The sequence below is a fragment of the Mustela nigripes genome, chromosome 3 (genome assembly GCF_022355385.1).
Source record: "Mustela nigripes isolate SB6536 chromosome 3, MUSNIG.SB6536, whole genome shotgun sequence".
NCBI classification, from domain to species: domain Eukaryota; kingdom Metazoa; phylum Chordata; class Mammalia; order Carnivora; family Mustelidae; genus Mustela; species Mustela nigripes.
In genome coordinates this window covers 157,734,762-157,747,654 of record NC_081559.1, presented here as the reverse complement: position 1 = coordinate 157,747,654, position 12,893 = coordinate 157,734,762, and the positions used below count along the sequence as shown (strand labels likewise).

Here is a 12,893-nt window from a genome sequence, read left to right as displayed (position 1 = left end):
AAGAGAAAGAGGTGCCTGGCCAGACGTCAGCCATTCCAGCCATCCCAACAGAGCACCAGACAGGTGGGGGAAGAAGCTATCTTAGACATTTCAGCCTCAGCAGATACAACATGGAGCAGAGCTATCCAGCTGAATTAAGAACTGGGATTAAAAAAGTGTTTTTAAAACACTAACCGGGAGTAGTTTGTTGTACACTGGGGTTCTGTGGTGCACTGTAGGTTGGGAAGGCTCATAAACTGAATCTGTAATTGATCAGGTTCTTCCTGTTAGGTATTTTATTCATTTGCCTGACAGGCATTTGAGTTCCTAAAATGCAGTGGTGAGTGTGGCATAGATATGGGCCTTCATGGAGTTCTCTAATGGATGAGATCAATACACAGGAAACAAGATTCAGCTAAAAAAGCATGGAAGCATCCCAACTGGTCTTTTTATGGCTCCAAACCTCATTTTGCCTTTCTTAACAAACCAGAATAGGCTATAATGAACAGTTCTAAAACCTTAAGTAGTTTTCGGGGCGCCTGGGTGGCTCAGTGGGTTGAAGCCTCTGCCTTCGGCTCAGGTCATGATCCCGGGGTCCTGGGATCGAGCCCCGCATCGGGCTCTCTGCTCAGCAGGGAGCCTGCTTCCTCCTCTCTCTCTGCCTGCCTCTCTGCCTACTTGTGATCTCAGTCTGTCAAATAAATAAAATCTTTAAAAAAAAAATTAAAAAAAAAACAAAAAAAACCACCTTAAGTAGTTTTCTAAAGATAGTATTCATTTAGAGAGAGAGTGAGCACAAATGCTAGTGGGGAGGGGCAGAGAGATAAGGAGAAGCAGACTCCCCACTGGCCAATGAGCCTGGTGCGGGATTCCATCCCAGGACTCAGAGATCATGATCTGAGCCCAAGGCAGATGCTTAAACAACCGAGCCACCCAGGAGCCCCAAACCATGAGTGGTTTTAAACCACAGAAGTTTTTTTTGTTTGTTTTGCTTTTTGTTTTTTTCATCTCATACATGTCTTACTTGGGACCAAAAAAGCTCTGCTCCATTTCATCTTTGGTGATACAGGTTGATAGAGCCTCTACTGTGTCTTAAGTGTAGCCATTCTATGAAAGGGAAAGGAATGAGAATTGCTCTTAAAAAACTAATCACATTTTTCTTCGCCAAAGCATCACATGACCATGCCTGCCTTAAGGCAGCAGAGAAATGCAATCCTACCCATGTGCCCACAGCGAAATAAAACAGAATTTTGAACCAAACTTAAAGACTGCCAGCAAACATCCAGGAGCTGTAGGCTCAATACCACTAGGAATTGGAGTTTGGGACAGTCTTGGGCATCTTATCTCTTGACATGGTCTTCCCTCTCTTACCACCTTCACTGTGTAATCAGCAAGCTGAAACTTAAGGGTAACGAGGAAATAAGAGTTTACTGAGTACTTCTTGCAAAGCAATGTGCCAGTGTTTAAATGTATCACACTTCACATCTTTCAGACTTCACTTTGGCTAGTGTAGTCTGGGAGCAGACATTCATCAGTTTTTCGTGCTGCACACAGGACTGGGTAATGTGAGAATCTGGTGGCACAAAGAAGAAAAGAGGGAAGGCAACAAAAGTTTAGAACTGGAATGTGACTAAGACCACTGAATCTAACCTTCTGTATATGGTCCCAGTTCTCTGCTTAAGCCTGAAGAAAACAAAAGTAAGTATCTGTAGGTACTTGTTATGGATTGCATTGTGTCTCTCCAGAAGTCCTGTTGAAACCCGAACCCCCAGTGTGATGGCATTTAGAGATAGGGTCCTCATAATGCGAATACTGTTCTTGTAAGATACAAAAGAGCCTGCTGTGTCTTTGCCATGCGAAGACACAGTGAGAAGGCAGCCCTCTAAAAAATGCACAGGAAAAGCTATCACCTGAAAATGCCCATTCTTGCACCTGATCTAGGGATTCCAGCTTCCAGAACAGTGAGAAATACATTTTGTTTTTCAAACTATCCAGTCTGTGGTGTTTTGTTATGGCAATTCAAGCTGACCATGACAGTAATGGTGGTAGGTCACTAGGAACTGAATGAGTCAGTCACACTATAATCATTTCTGTCCCTAGAAACTTAACCTCCACTAAAATGGCTTGGTGTAGCCAAGCTGGAAAATGGAGAGGGTTAGTGTCTCCTAGATTAGTAGTGTCGTATATGGCCCTAGAATTAAGGAGTCCCAGAGTTTTACTCGGATCCTCTGATACTAGAAGATAAATCTGGATTCTTCGTAGCTGTGTAGCTTTTGACAATTTATTCGACTTTTCTGAGCCCCCGTTTCCTCTCTACAATGGGGATAATCCCAGTACTTACCTCATGGATTTAGAACTAAATGAGAACATTAAAATGAGAATACAAAGTAAAAGGTTTAGGGCGTTGCTTGGCACAAAGGGCGCAATAAATACTCCCTAAATTCTCACAGCTCATTCAACACAGAACTCAGTCTGAAGCCCCTTATTCCTTGCCTAATGTGCTTCCCATCAGATCACATGAAACGTTCCATGGAACGGGTAGCGCAAGATGCCAGCCCGACTACACTGGCATGACCCAAGCGGAGAAAACGGCAGCCGCAGATGCCCCAACTCCGCTGCCAGAAACTGCGCCTGCGTGCGCGTCCTTCCTCGCCAGGCGACGCGACGTGAGGCGCCTGCGCATTGGGCCTAGAGCGTCCTCCAGGACTTACCCAGCAGGCAACGCAGCAGTCTCGGGTCAAAATGGCGAGCAGGCCTGCCGGTAAGTTACGGGTGACCTCTCAGACAGGCATTGCCATACTCAGCCTTTTCTTCTTGCAGCAATTTGCTCCGCTTCCTCTGTCCTAAGTGGCTAGGTGTGCGATGTCAGGGAAGGTGGAGGCTGCGCTCCAGCCTAAAGGGCGCTTTTCCCCCGACCCTCTTCCTGTCCCCAGGCCGGGCTCACCTGAAGGGTTGAAGGTGGATCTACCGTCGGTGAAGGTGCCCGCGGTGGCTCCGATAGCCTTGCCATTCCAACTGCCCGCACGCGGCAGGCCTTCCCTCGGCCTTGAAGTGTTCAGGGGGCACAAAGAGATAATTAGTGCATGACTTTCAACTAAAACCGAGTGCTTGCCGTGAGTCAAGCCCTGTCGTCTGCGATCACTTCTGCCAGTGTGACGACGGAGATCATGGTTTGCCTCATAACGCTGGTCTGGTAGCCGAGGGGAAATGACTGGAGGAGATAGGTCTGCAAACTTCCTTTCACCCCTCGCGCTTCTCGAACGGCATTCGGGACAGCTGAGCCAGGGTTCCTGCGAAGCTTCAGATTCATGTAGGCTTATCTGGAACGTCAGCTCCGTCTGCAGATTTGGAGAAGTTTGTATTTACTGTAGGCACTAAAACATACGTACTATCCAATAGAATATACAGATTACCGGAATATTTAAAACAGAGCGTGAACACCAAGGATTTTCCCTCCCCCGCACCTTTTTTCAGGTCTCTGCCCTCTGGAGGTATAAATCGGAGTAACCTTTAAATGCTCTTGGTCCCTTTCTCCTCGCTCTCAGCAATGATGAAGCTATTGGGAAAGAGCAGATTGCCGGAAAAATCCATTACTCTAAATGACACTGAACTTTTTGGGGGGTGGGGGGACATTGAAGAATTCATTGTTTCATTAACTTGACAAATATAGAAGTCACTGTGGTCTGTCCTGTGTTTGAGAACTAGATAGACCTGGTCTCCACCCTATCTATCACTGGAAGGCTCTGATTTTGGATAGGATAAGTTCCCTAAACATTACTCTTCTGGTAGGACAGGAGTGTTGTAAATAAACCCAGCTAATGTGGATAAAGCAGATAAGATAGTGTCTAGTACACAAGTGTTAAATGAATATTAATCATCACCGTCAATGACAAATAGATACACAGATCATTTGTTTTCTGCAAATACGGTTGTAGATTGTTGACTCTTGGGTACTTGTTTTTCTAGAAGCAATCTTTTACATGGTGCTTCATTTTTTTTTTTTTTAAGATTTTATTTATTTTATTTGACCGACAGAGATCACAAGCAGGCAGAGAGGCAGGCAGAGAGAGAGAGGAGGAAGCAGGCTCCCTGCTGAGCAGAGAGCCCAAAGCTGGGTTCCATCCCAGGACCCTGGGATCATGACCCTAGCGGAAGGCAGAGGCTTTAACCCACTGAGCCACACAGGCGCCCCACATGGTGCTTCATTCTTAAGGAGCTTTGCCAAAGCTGTGTAATCTGTGATACACTAAGGAGAAGGGAGGAGGAGGGGTTGGAATAAAAGAGTTTGCTCTTGGTGAGAGGCTAGCCCCAGCCAAAATTTTAAAAAGAAAATTTAAATTTGCTCTGTCTCCCTTTCTTAACAACACCTGACCTATGAACATTAGGCACTTCCATGTTGCCCTTAACTTCTGCTGAGTCACCTATCAGTTTCAGTCCTGCACCCCAAAGAGCTTTAACATTACCTATTTCTTTTCATCCATTTTCAAATATTCATTTCCTTGTTGGAAAGTTAACTATTTGGGAGTAGGAAAATGGGCTTCTTCATGTGTGTGAGTTTACCCTTTTTTCCCATGACTTGCTGTCCATTTTTTTTAACCTGTAATCACTTTTGCTCATAGATAAAATAAGCAGTTTTTATCTACATTGTACAGAATATACACTTTGAAAAGGAAATTTCCTTTCTCTGTTTGCATTCTCTAACAAGGCAACTGTAAGAGTATTGGTTGCCTACCTCTCCAGGTGTTCATATAGTATAATAAATAATAATTGCATCATAGAAACTAACAGTGTGACAATATTAGTTGCAGCATCAAGCCAGTGGCTGGAGGGTATTCGAAAATGGTACTACAATGCTGCAGGGTTCAATAAACTGGGTGAGTATCTATTTTCTTTCTTTCTTTCTTCCTTTCTTCCTTTTTTTTTTGCTTTTGCAAGAGATGTTAGTATTCCCAAAAGCTGCTTAACTAATTGTACCTGTGTATATTAGAACATTTTAAAATTAGCTCACATTTTTTTTTAAAAGATTTTATTTATTTATCAGAGAGAGGGAGGGGGAGAGAGCGAGCACAGGCAGACAGAATGGCAGGCAGAGGCAGAGGGAGAAGCAGGCTCCCCGCCGAGCAAGGAGCCTGATGTCGGACTCGATCCCAGCACGCTGGGATCATGACCTGAGCTGAAGGCAGCTGCTTAACCAACTGAGCCACCCAGGTGTCCCAAAATTAGCTCACATTTTATTGTTCAGTCATTTCTTTTTTATTATTTTGAGAAGAGAGTAATAGAATCAATCATCTCAGATGTTTGAGGTGCATATAAGTTATGTTCTTGAAGTCTGGTAGCAGTACATTATCCCTATTATATGCTCCCTTTCCCAACTCCTCCATCTGGCATTTGAAAATTTAGGTTATATGAACTTGGAAAGTAAGAGATTTCACAGATGTTAAAATTGCCAGATGTCCAAATCATCAGATCTCTTTTTTTTTAAGATCTTTATTTATTTATTTGACAGAGATCACAAGTAGGCAGAGAGAGGAAGGGAAGCAGGCTCCCTGCTGAGGGATGCTGGGGATGTGGGGCTCGATCCCAGGACCCTGAGATCATGACTTGAGCTGAAGGCAGAGACTTTAACCCACTGAGCCACCCAGGTGCCCCTAAATCGTCAGATATCTGAACACTAAGAATTTCAGCTTTTTTTAATTGAAGCTTGACAGAAGCATCATTAAATGTTACTGGTTCCTTAGTACACTGTTATCTTAAGGTTCTTTAATACCGTGATCTCAGATTCAAAGTATAAGAAAATAGAGATGTGATTTACTGATGTGTTTAAAAACAAAGTAGATATTTTAGATATTTTAAAAATTGTTTTAGATAAAATATGAATTTTTTGACAGTGGGTTTTAAAAGACTCATTGTTTCTAGGGCACCATTTAAGAAATAATCCATTATGAAGGAAAGGAAAAAATAAAATAAGAAAATCGGAGAGGGAGACAAACCATAGGAGATGCTAGGAAACAAAACTGAGGGTTCCTGGAGGGAGGGTCGGGGGGTGGGGTAAGCAGGTGAGGGACGTTATGGAGCGGACTTGATGTAACGAGCACCGGCTGTTATATACAACTCATGAATCACTAAATTATACCTTTGAAGCTAATAATAAACTATACATTAATTCATTGATTTTTAAATTTTAAAAAAGAAAAAACCCAGTATTACGTATGAAATGCATACATAGTTCACCTGAGTCTTAAGTTATGCCATAAACTTGTTTCATTCGTTTTTTTTAAATGTCTGATTTTTGAGATGTGTATTCAGTCTAACTCTTGTTTTCTGTCACAGGGTTAATGCGAGATGATACAATACATGAGAATGATGATGTGAAAGAAGCCATAAGAAGGCTACCTGAGAACCTTTATAATGACAGGATGTTTCGCATTAAGAGGGCACTGGACCTGACCATGAGGCATCAGATCTTGCCTAAAGAGCAATGGACAAAATACGAGGAGGTAGCTCAGCTTTTATGTATGGGACAGCTTTGGGCACTAAGCATTGAGCATTAGAAACAAACAAATTCATTGGTACCGTTCTTTAGAGTTCTTAAAGTTGTGTCAGAGAAATACCCTCAGGGCAGTCCAGTGAGGTTAATAGAGCAAATGTTAACTCCATTTTAGAGATAAATTTTGTGACTTAGGGGTGATGTGACTGTTCCAAAATCACCAAGCAAGTCTCTAATGTAGATATCCAGGGCTACAGTCCAGATCCTCTCTCTTCTGGGTCATTCTCCTTCTATACTCTGTTTCCTGCTTGATGAAAAAATGGTAGTATCTTTGTGATCAGCTCTTGGGGTAGCCCTCTGGCTCCCAGGAAGGACTCTGAAGTAAACCCCCACCCCTTGAACTGTGCTAAAGTTAGGCAAAAGCTTTTAACTTCACTTCTTCTTTGGCAGACTTTACCCTCTCAACCTGTCAAAGCAACTTATTACAGTGGCTTTGTTGGTTTTTACATTTTAGAAAAGCAGACAGTTCTTAGACTGCTTGTAAATACATTTTCTTAAGTTGGAAATAAAAATTAATTTTGATGAATGTCTTTTGTTGAAGACCTGTTGAGTGTTTGGGATATATCAGTATGTGATGGCTGTATATAATATTTTTCTTTCATTCATTCTTTAGGATAAATTCTACCTTGAACCGTATCTGAAAGAAGTTATTCGGGAAAGGAAAGAGAGAGAAGAATGGGCAAAGAAGTAATCATGGAGTTGAAAACTGTCATTGCATCTGCCCTCAAGTATTTTTAAGAAGTTGAATAAAGCTGAAATGTACAATTTAGAACTATCTGAGCTGCAAATGTATTGCTTTAAATAAATATCTATTATGATTACTATTGGAGTGTTTGCATTCTAAATCTTATTCTGAATAACTACTGAATTTACTTACCTGTTAACAATTCTTTCTAGACTTCTAAGATATATTTTAGTTACGATTTTACTGCTTCCTGGAGCTCAGAGAGGCCACTTGAATCAGCTTTCCTCACTGGTTGGACAACATCTTATTTTACTGAAGAATGTAATATTCTTTCAAGTAGAGTAATCACCTTTATATTGCCTTTGTAGTTTACCAAGATATGTAGAAGCCCCCTCAGGCCTCACTTGGCTGGGATGGAGTAGAGCAAGAAATTAGTGTGGTGACTTGACTGTATGTGAAGCAAACAGCACTGTAACAGATTGCCTCTCAGACATCACAAGTTCCCCGATAAAAAGAGGATTCACCCCCTCCTTGGGCAGGATTGATAAATAGCATTCTCCAACCACTGGCCTCTGAATATTGTTGATGTTACATCCTATCCTTTTTAAAAAAATTATGTATGTGGTCGCAGTATCGCTCTATGTAGGATACATACATGTGATCTTGTGTTAATACGTGTATTAGCAAACAAAAACTAGACAGTAAAAAAATGGACAAAAATACAAAGTAGAAGTGTTAAGGTTATAATTTTATTTTACTTTATTTTTTTTTTAAAGATTTTATTTATTTATTTGACAGAGATCACAAGTAGGCAGAGAGGCAGGCAGAGAGAGGAGGAAGCAGGCTCCCTGCTGAGCAGAGAGCCCGATGCGGGACTCGATCCCAGGACCCTGAGATCATGACCTGAGCCGAAGGCAGCGGCTTAACCCACTGAGCCACCCAGGCGCCCCAAGGTTATAATTTTAAATACAAATTAGAACCATTCAATAATGTCATTCCTACCCCTGAATTCTAAAACGCTTCGGTGGAAAGAGCTGTGTAGGACCTGCATCCTGTGTGGGGTTCTGCCAGCCTCTGCTGTGTGCAGAGAGAGCTCTGATTGGGATCTTCTCTCGGAGAACAGAACAACAGTGCAAAAAGCAAGTTGGGGGTTCTATTTAAAATTCCTAAAGCAGGATCAAAGTATATATATATATGTATATATATATATTTTTTTTTTCACAAAAAGGGTTACAATGTTTGACAGTCATTTATGTTTGACTTCTACAACATGAACGTGAGTGTCTTAAATTTTTTGCCTTAATATCTAAAATATTCAAAAACGTCATTAAATTCTCAAAGAGCCTTCTCTTTCACAAAGTTATTTTCTGAAATGCCTAATCATTCTTGCCAGTTTTATTTAGTCTGGTCTGAGTTGCTTGGATCTCCATTTGATAATGGCCTTGGTCACGATAAAAGTTCCCCTTTAACATACTTAATATTTTATAAGATTTGTGATTTGATTTTGCAGTCCATTTGAGTTACGTTTTTGGGACAGTATCACAAATCACAGAGAAACAGATGAAGATGCCAGTAGATGCTAGTGTTGGGGAACGGTTTAGTGAGGACTATATATCATTAGTGAATTATTAAATTTTTTGTGTCAAGATGCTTCCTTATATAGGGATAATGAGGCAACTAAGATAAATTCTCAGACAACCAAGAACCACCCAGTGTTTCAGTGATTCAGTTTCTTTCCTCTCATGTTTTTTCAAATAAATTTGAATCTCATATGTGGCTGATGGGTGTTAATAACCCTATGATCCTTTGGACAGCATTTTGGCAATGTGAATCAAGAATTACAAAATCTAAATAATTCCAATAGCAGTCATCATTATATTGAGTGATTATGATTGTTTCACATGAGGCACTGTGTCCTTTACAATCATTGGTCTCACAATAATGCAATGAGGATTATTACACCTTTGCAAATAAGCAAACTAAGGCTTACTTTACAGAGGTCAAGCACCTTGCCCAAAGTCGTGCATCCACAGAAATGGTGTGTGGCTCCAAAACTGTGCTGCAGCGCTGCTTATCAGAGTGAAAAACCAAACAAGTATAAGTTTTCAATAATAGGACATACTTACGTAAGCTGTACTGAGTGGGGAAAGTGTATTTATGAAGATAGTTTAAAAAGTCAGAAACTTCTTGTGATATGAAGACAGATGTAACCAGGTGAAACAAAATCCCCAACCGTTTGTTAAGGAAAGATGGGAAACAGGAAGGTGATAGTGGAGGTTCTCTTTTTGTGAGTAAGTGTGGTTTCGTATTCTTCCTTTCTCTGACAGTTAATTTTTCATAATTGAGTAGCAATCACTTTTACGGTAGAAAAGGCAATAGCAGATATTTGTGTTATTGGCCCAAAAGCTGTAGGTCGTAGGATCTCTCGCCTTGCCTGAGCCCCGTGCCCCAGGAGCTCTTATGAATGAAATGGTAACCAGCAATAAGAATGAACAATTTGCATGGAGGACATGGGGAGATGGAGAGGAGAAGGGAGTTGGGGGAAATTGGAAGGGGAGGTGAACCATGAGAGACTATGGACTCTGAAAAACAATCTGAGGGTTTTGAAGGGGCGGGGGGTGGGAGGTCGGGGTACCAGGTGGTGGGTATTATAGAGGGCACGGATTGTGTGGAGCACTGGGTGTGGTGCAAAAAAATGAATACTGTTATGCTGAAAATAAAAAAAATTTTAAAATAGATTATATGTTTAAAAAAACTTTTAAAAATTAAATTAAAAAAAAAAGAATGAACAATTTTTCTAAAACATATTCAGGCTAAATAAAGAAGACCGGACTGAAGAACAGCAAGCAGGCTGTGCCCTCATGTTTATAGCAGCAATGTCCACAATAGCCAAACTATGGAAAAAACCTAGATGTCCAACAACAAATGAATGGATAAAGAAGATGTGGTATATATACACAATGGAATACTATGCAGCCATCAAAAGAAATGAAATCTTGCCATTTGCGATGACATGGATGGAACTAGAGGGTATTTTATATATACATATACACACACACACATATATATAATAATATATATAGTACTATATACTATGTATATCATATAACACTGCTTGTTACCAGTCAATTTGCTACTATGGTGAGGACTAAAAAACCATCCAGGGAAAAGCAAGGCTCCCTGGAGGTTCTTAGGAAAAAGATCAGGTCACACTGGGAGGAGGTTTCAACATATTCCTGCTTGGCAGAAGAAGGTTGAGAAAAAGGACAGTCCAGAACCCCCATTTTTTTAAAAAATTATTTTTTATTGACATATAATGTATTATTAGCCCCAGGGGTATAGGTCTGTGAATTGCCAGGTTTACACACTTGAGAGCACTCACCATTGCACATACCCTCCCCAATGTCCATAACCCCACCCACCATCTCCCAACTCCCCTTTCCCCGGCAACCCTCAGGTTGTTTTGTGAGGTTTGTCTCCCTCCCAATCCCATCTTGTTTCATTTATTCTTTTCCTACCCCCCCCCACGTTGCATCTCAACTTCCTCATATCAGGGAGATCATATAATAATTGTCTTTCTCCGATTGACTTATTTCACTAAGCATAATACCCTCTAGTTCCATCCACGTCATCACAAATGGCAAGATTTCATTTTTTGATGGCTGCATAGTATTCCATTATATATATATATATATATATTCCATTATATATATGGAATATATATATGTATATACATATATATATATGTATATATATACATATATATATATATACCACATCTTCTTTATCCATTCATCTGTTGATGGACATCTAGGTTATTTCCATAGTTTCGCTATTGTGGACATTGCTACTATAAACATTTGGGTGCAAGTGCCCCCCACAAAAATCATTTGTATCCTCAGAGAATTTCCTCGACTAGGACTCTCCAGAGCCTCCTTTAACCTCTGCATCACTTTTGCAGAGTCTGACAATCGTTCAACTAAGCATCCAGTGCGCATCTTTATAAGGAGACCAGAGCGGAAGCACCTCCAGCTGGACTCCTACAAAGGTGTGTGAAGAGAAGGATGGGGTGGAGGGAGGCTGGGGCACTAAACTTGGGAACTATGCTTGTAAATGCTGGTGACATTTAAAGCAAGCCTAAGGGCTCCACTGAAAGATGGCGCAATCAGCTGACCAAGGTTAAGGTGTAACGGGAGCAACTGGGTCATCCACCTGCTCCAAGCAGAAAATGAGGCATGATGGTAGTCTGGTCTGTGACTTTGTGAGAGCTCTTTCTAGCCAAACTGTAAGGATTTTCCACATCACTTAACGACCTTATTCTTCTAAATGGAAAAAGTATGCAAAAGTTCTTTGAAAACCATAGAACACTGTATCAATGTTTTTACTATTAATTATAATTACCAGTATTGTTCTGCTTGCCATGCAGAATAAGACAGAAAATAGGAACCGTATTTGGCCCACTGAAAGAATAGTTGAAGGGGTGAGAATTTTGTTAATTGGCCAATGAAATCCTTTCACTTGAAGAGAGGGTCATTTTGTTACCAAAAGCGTACTATGAAAAACTTGAAAAATCAGCACCGGAAAATCTGAAATACAAGCTCATGGAATAGTAAGATTCAGAGATGCCCGGATAGGAATCCACTTACTCTGTGACTATAGGACTCTGATCTAACCGCTCCATACCTTGGTTTTTTCAGCTCTAAAGTGGGGGTCATGATAGGACCCACTTTACAGGGTTATTGTGAAAATTGCCTGACTTCATTACATGCCAAACACTGAGAATAGTTCCTGGACATGGTAAACACTAGAAGAGTCAGCTTTGGTGCTCCTTTATGTGAAAAGAAGGAAGAATAAATATTCTGGGGAAATGTTGAGGGCCATTAAGTCTGGTAGTGGCCTATGTAGGCCCAGGTCCCGGGCTCTTTTCTTCTACCTCCTATGTGACACTCTCATTCCTGGCCCATCTGTCTCCATGGATGTCTGGCCTTGAATGAAGTACCCATTACCCAAGATGAGGGCAGGTGGAATCAGATCTGTGTGATAGCTTAATTAGGAAGGAGCCCAGCCAGGACTTTCCTGTCTCCTTGTTTTGCTTTTTGGATTGGCAGTGTTTTTTTAAACTTTCACATCCTGCTAGTTTACTTTGTACAGTGTAAAATGTTTGATAGCTTTTATTGTTCAAAGTTTGAGGTTGATTTAGGTTTTGAGTATATGGCTTCCTAGACCTTGAAGAAAGATAGATTTGCTTACTCTCAAGTGGCCTACTTTGTTTTTCATTTCTTTGCAATTCCATCCAAAACACTTAGCTTATGCTCACTGTTGTGGATCACTCAGCCTCCACGGTGTCCCGGTGTAGGAAACAGAGTAAGGTATGGTGGGGGCTTAGGTCCCCAAATTCTGATTCTGGTATTCCCAAACTGCGCAGCAATGTTGGTAACGTTCCCCAACGGAGTTCTCACAGCCTCAGTGTTTATGTGATGCTCTACGAATGGGGCCAACATGTTAGTGAAGGACTCTTCACCAGCAGCACCATTGCCTGTTTTAAAACTCTAGGATCTTAATAAAATCCCAAGTGTAGATTTTGATAAAGATTGTATGTTTACTTTAAGGACTCCCTTTTAAGGCATTAGTTCTTTACTAATTCTGACTTTCTAAAAGACTCATTAATAAGAATAAAAACTG

General features: G+C 41.0%; 1 protein-coding gene across 1 annotated transcript; it reads left to right on the top strand.

Annotated features, from left to right (window-relative positions):
- Nucleotides 1–2,633: 2,633 nt before the first annotated feature.
- LOC132013203 (cytochrome b-c1 complex subunit 7) lies at nt 2,634–7,355 on the top strand. The gene is made up of 4 exons (XM_059392918.1): nt 2,634–2,740; nt 4,782–4,853; nt 6,310–6,476; nt 7,140–7,355. Exons 1-4 carry the CDS (start codon nt 2,722–2,724, stop codon nt 7,215–7,217), a joined length of 336 nt encoding a protein of 111 aa, XP_059248901.1. The 5' UTR covers nt 2,634–2,721; the 3' UTR covers nt 7,218–7,355.
- The last annotated feature ends 5,538 nt before the right edge of the window (nt 7,356–12,893 follow it).

Bases quoted from the DNA above. Each gene is read 5' to 3' on its own strand.
- LOC132013203 (XM_059392918.1), top strand. The intron at 4,854-6,309 runs GTGAGTATCTAT...TTTCTGTCACAG, and splicing joins TGCAGGGTTCAATAAACTGG to GGTTAATGCGAGATGATACA. The intron at 6,477-7,139 runs GTAGCTCAGCTT...TTCATTCTTTAG, and splicing joins AATGGACAAAATACGAGGAG to GATAAATTCTACCTTGAACC.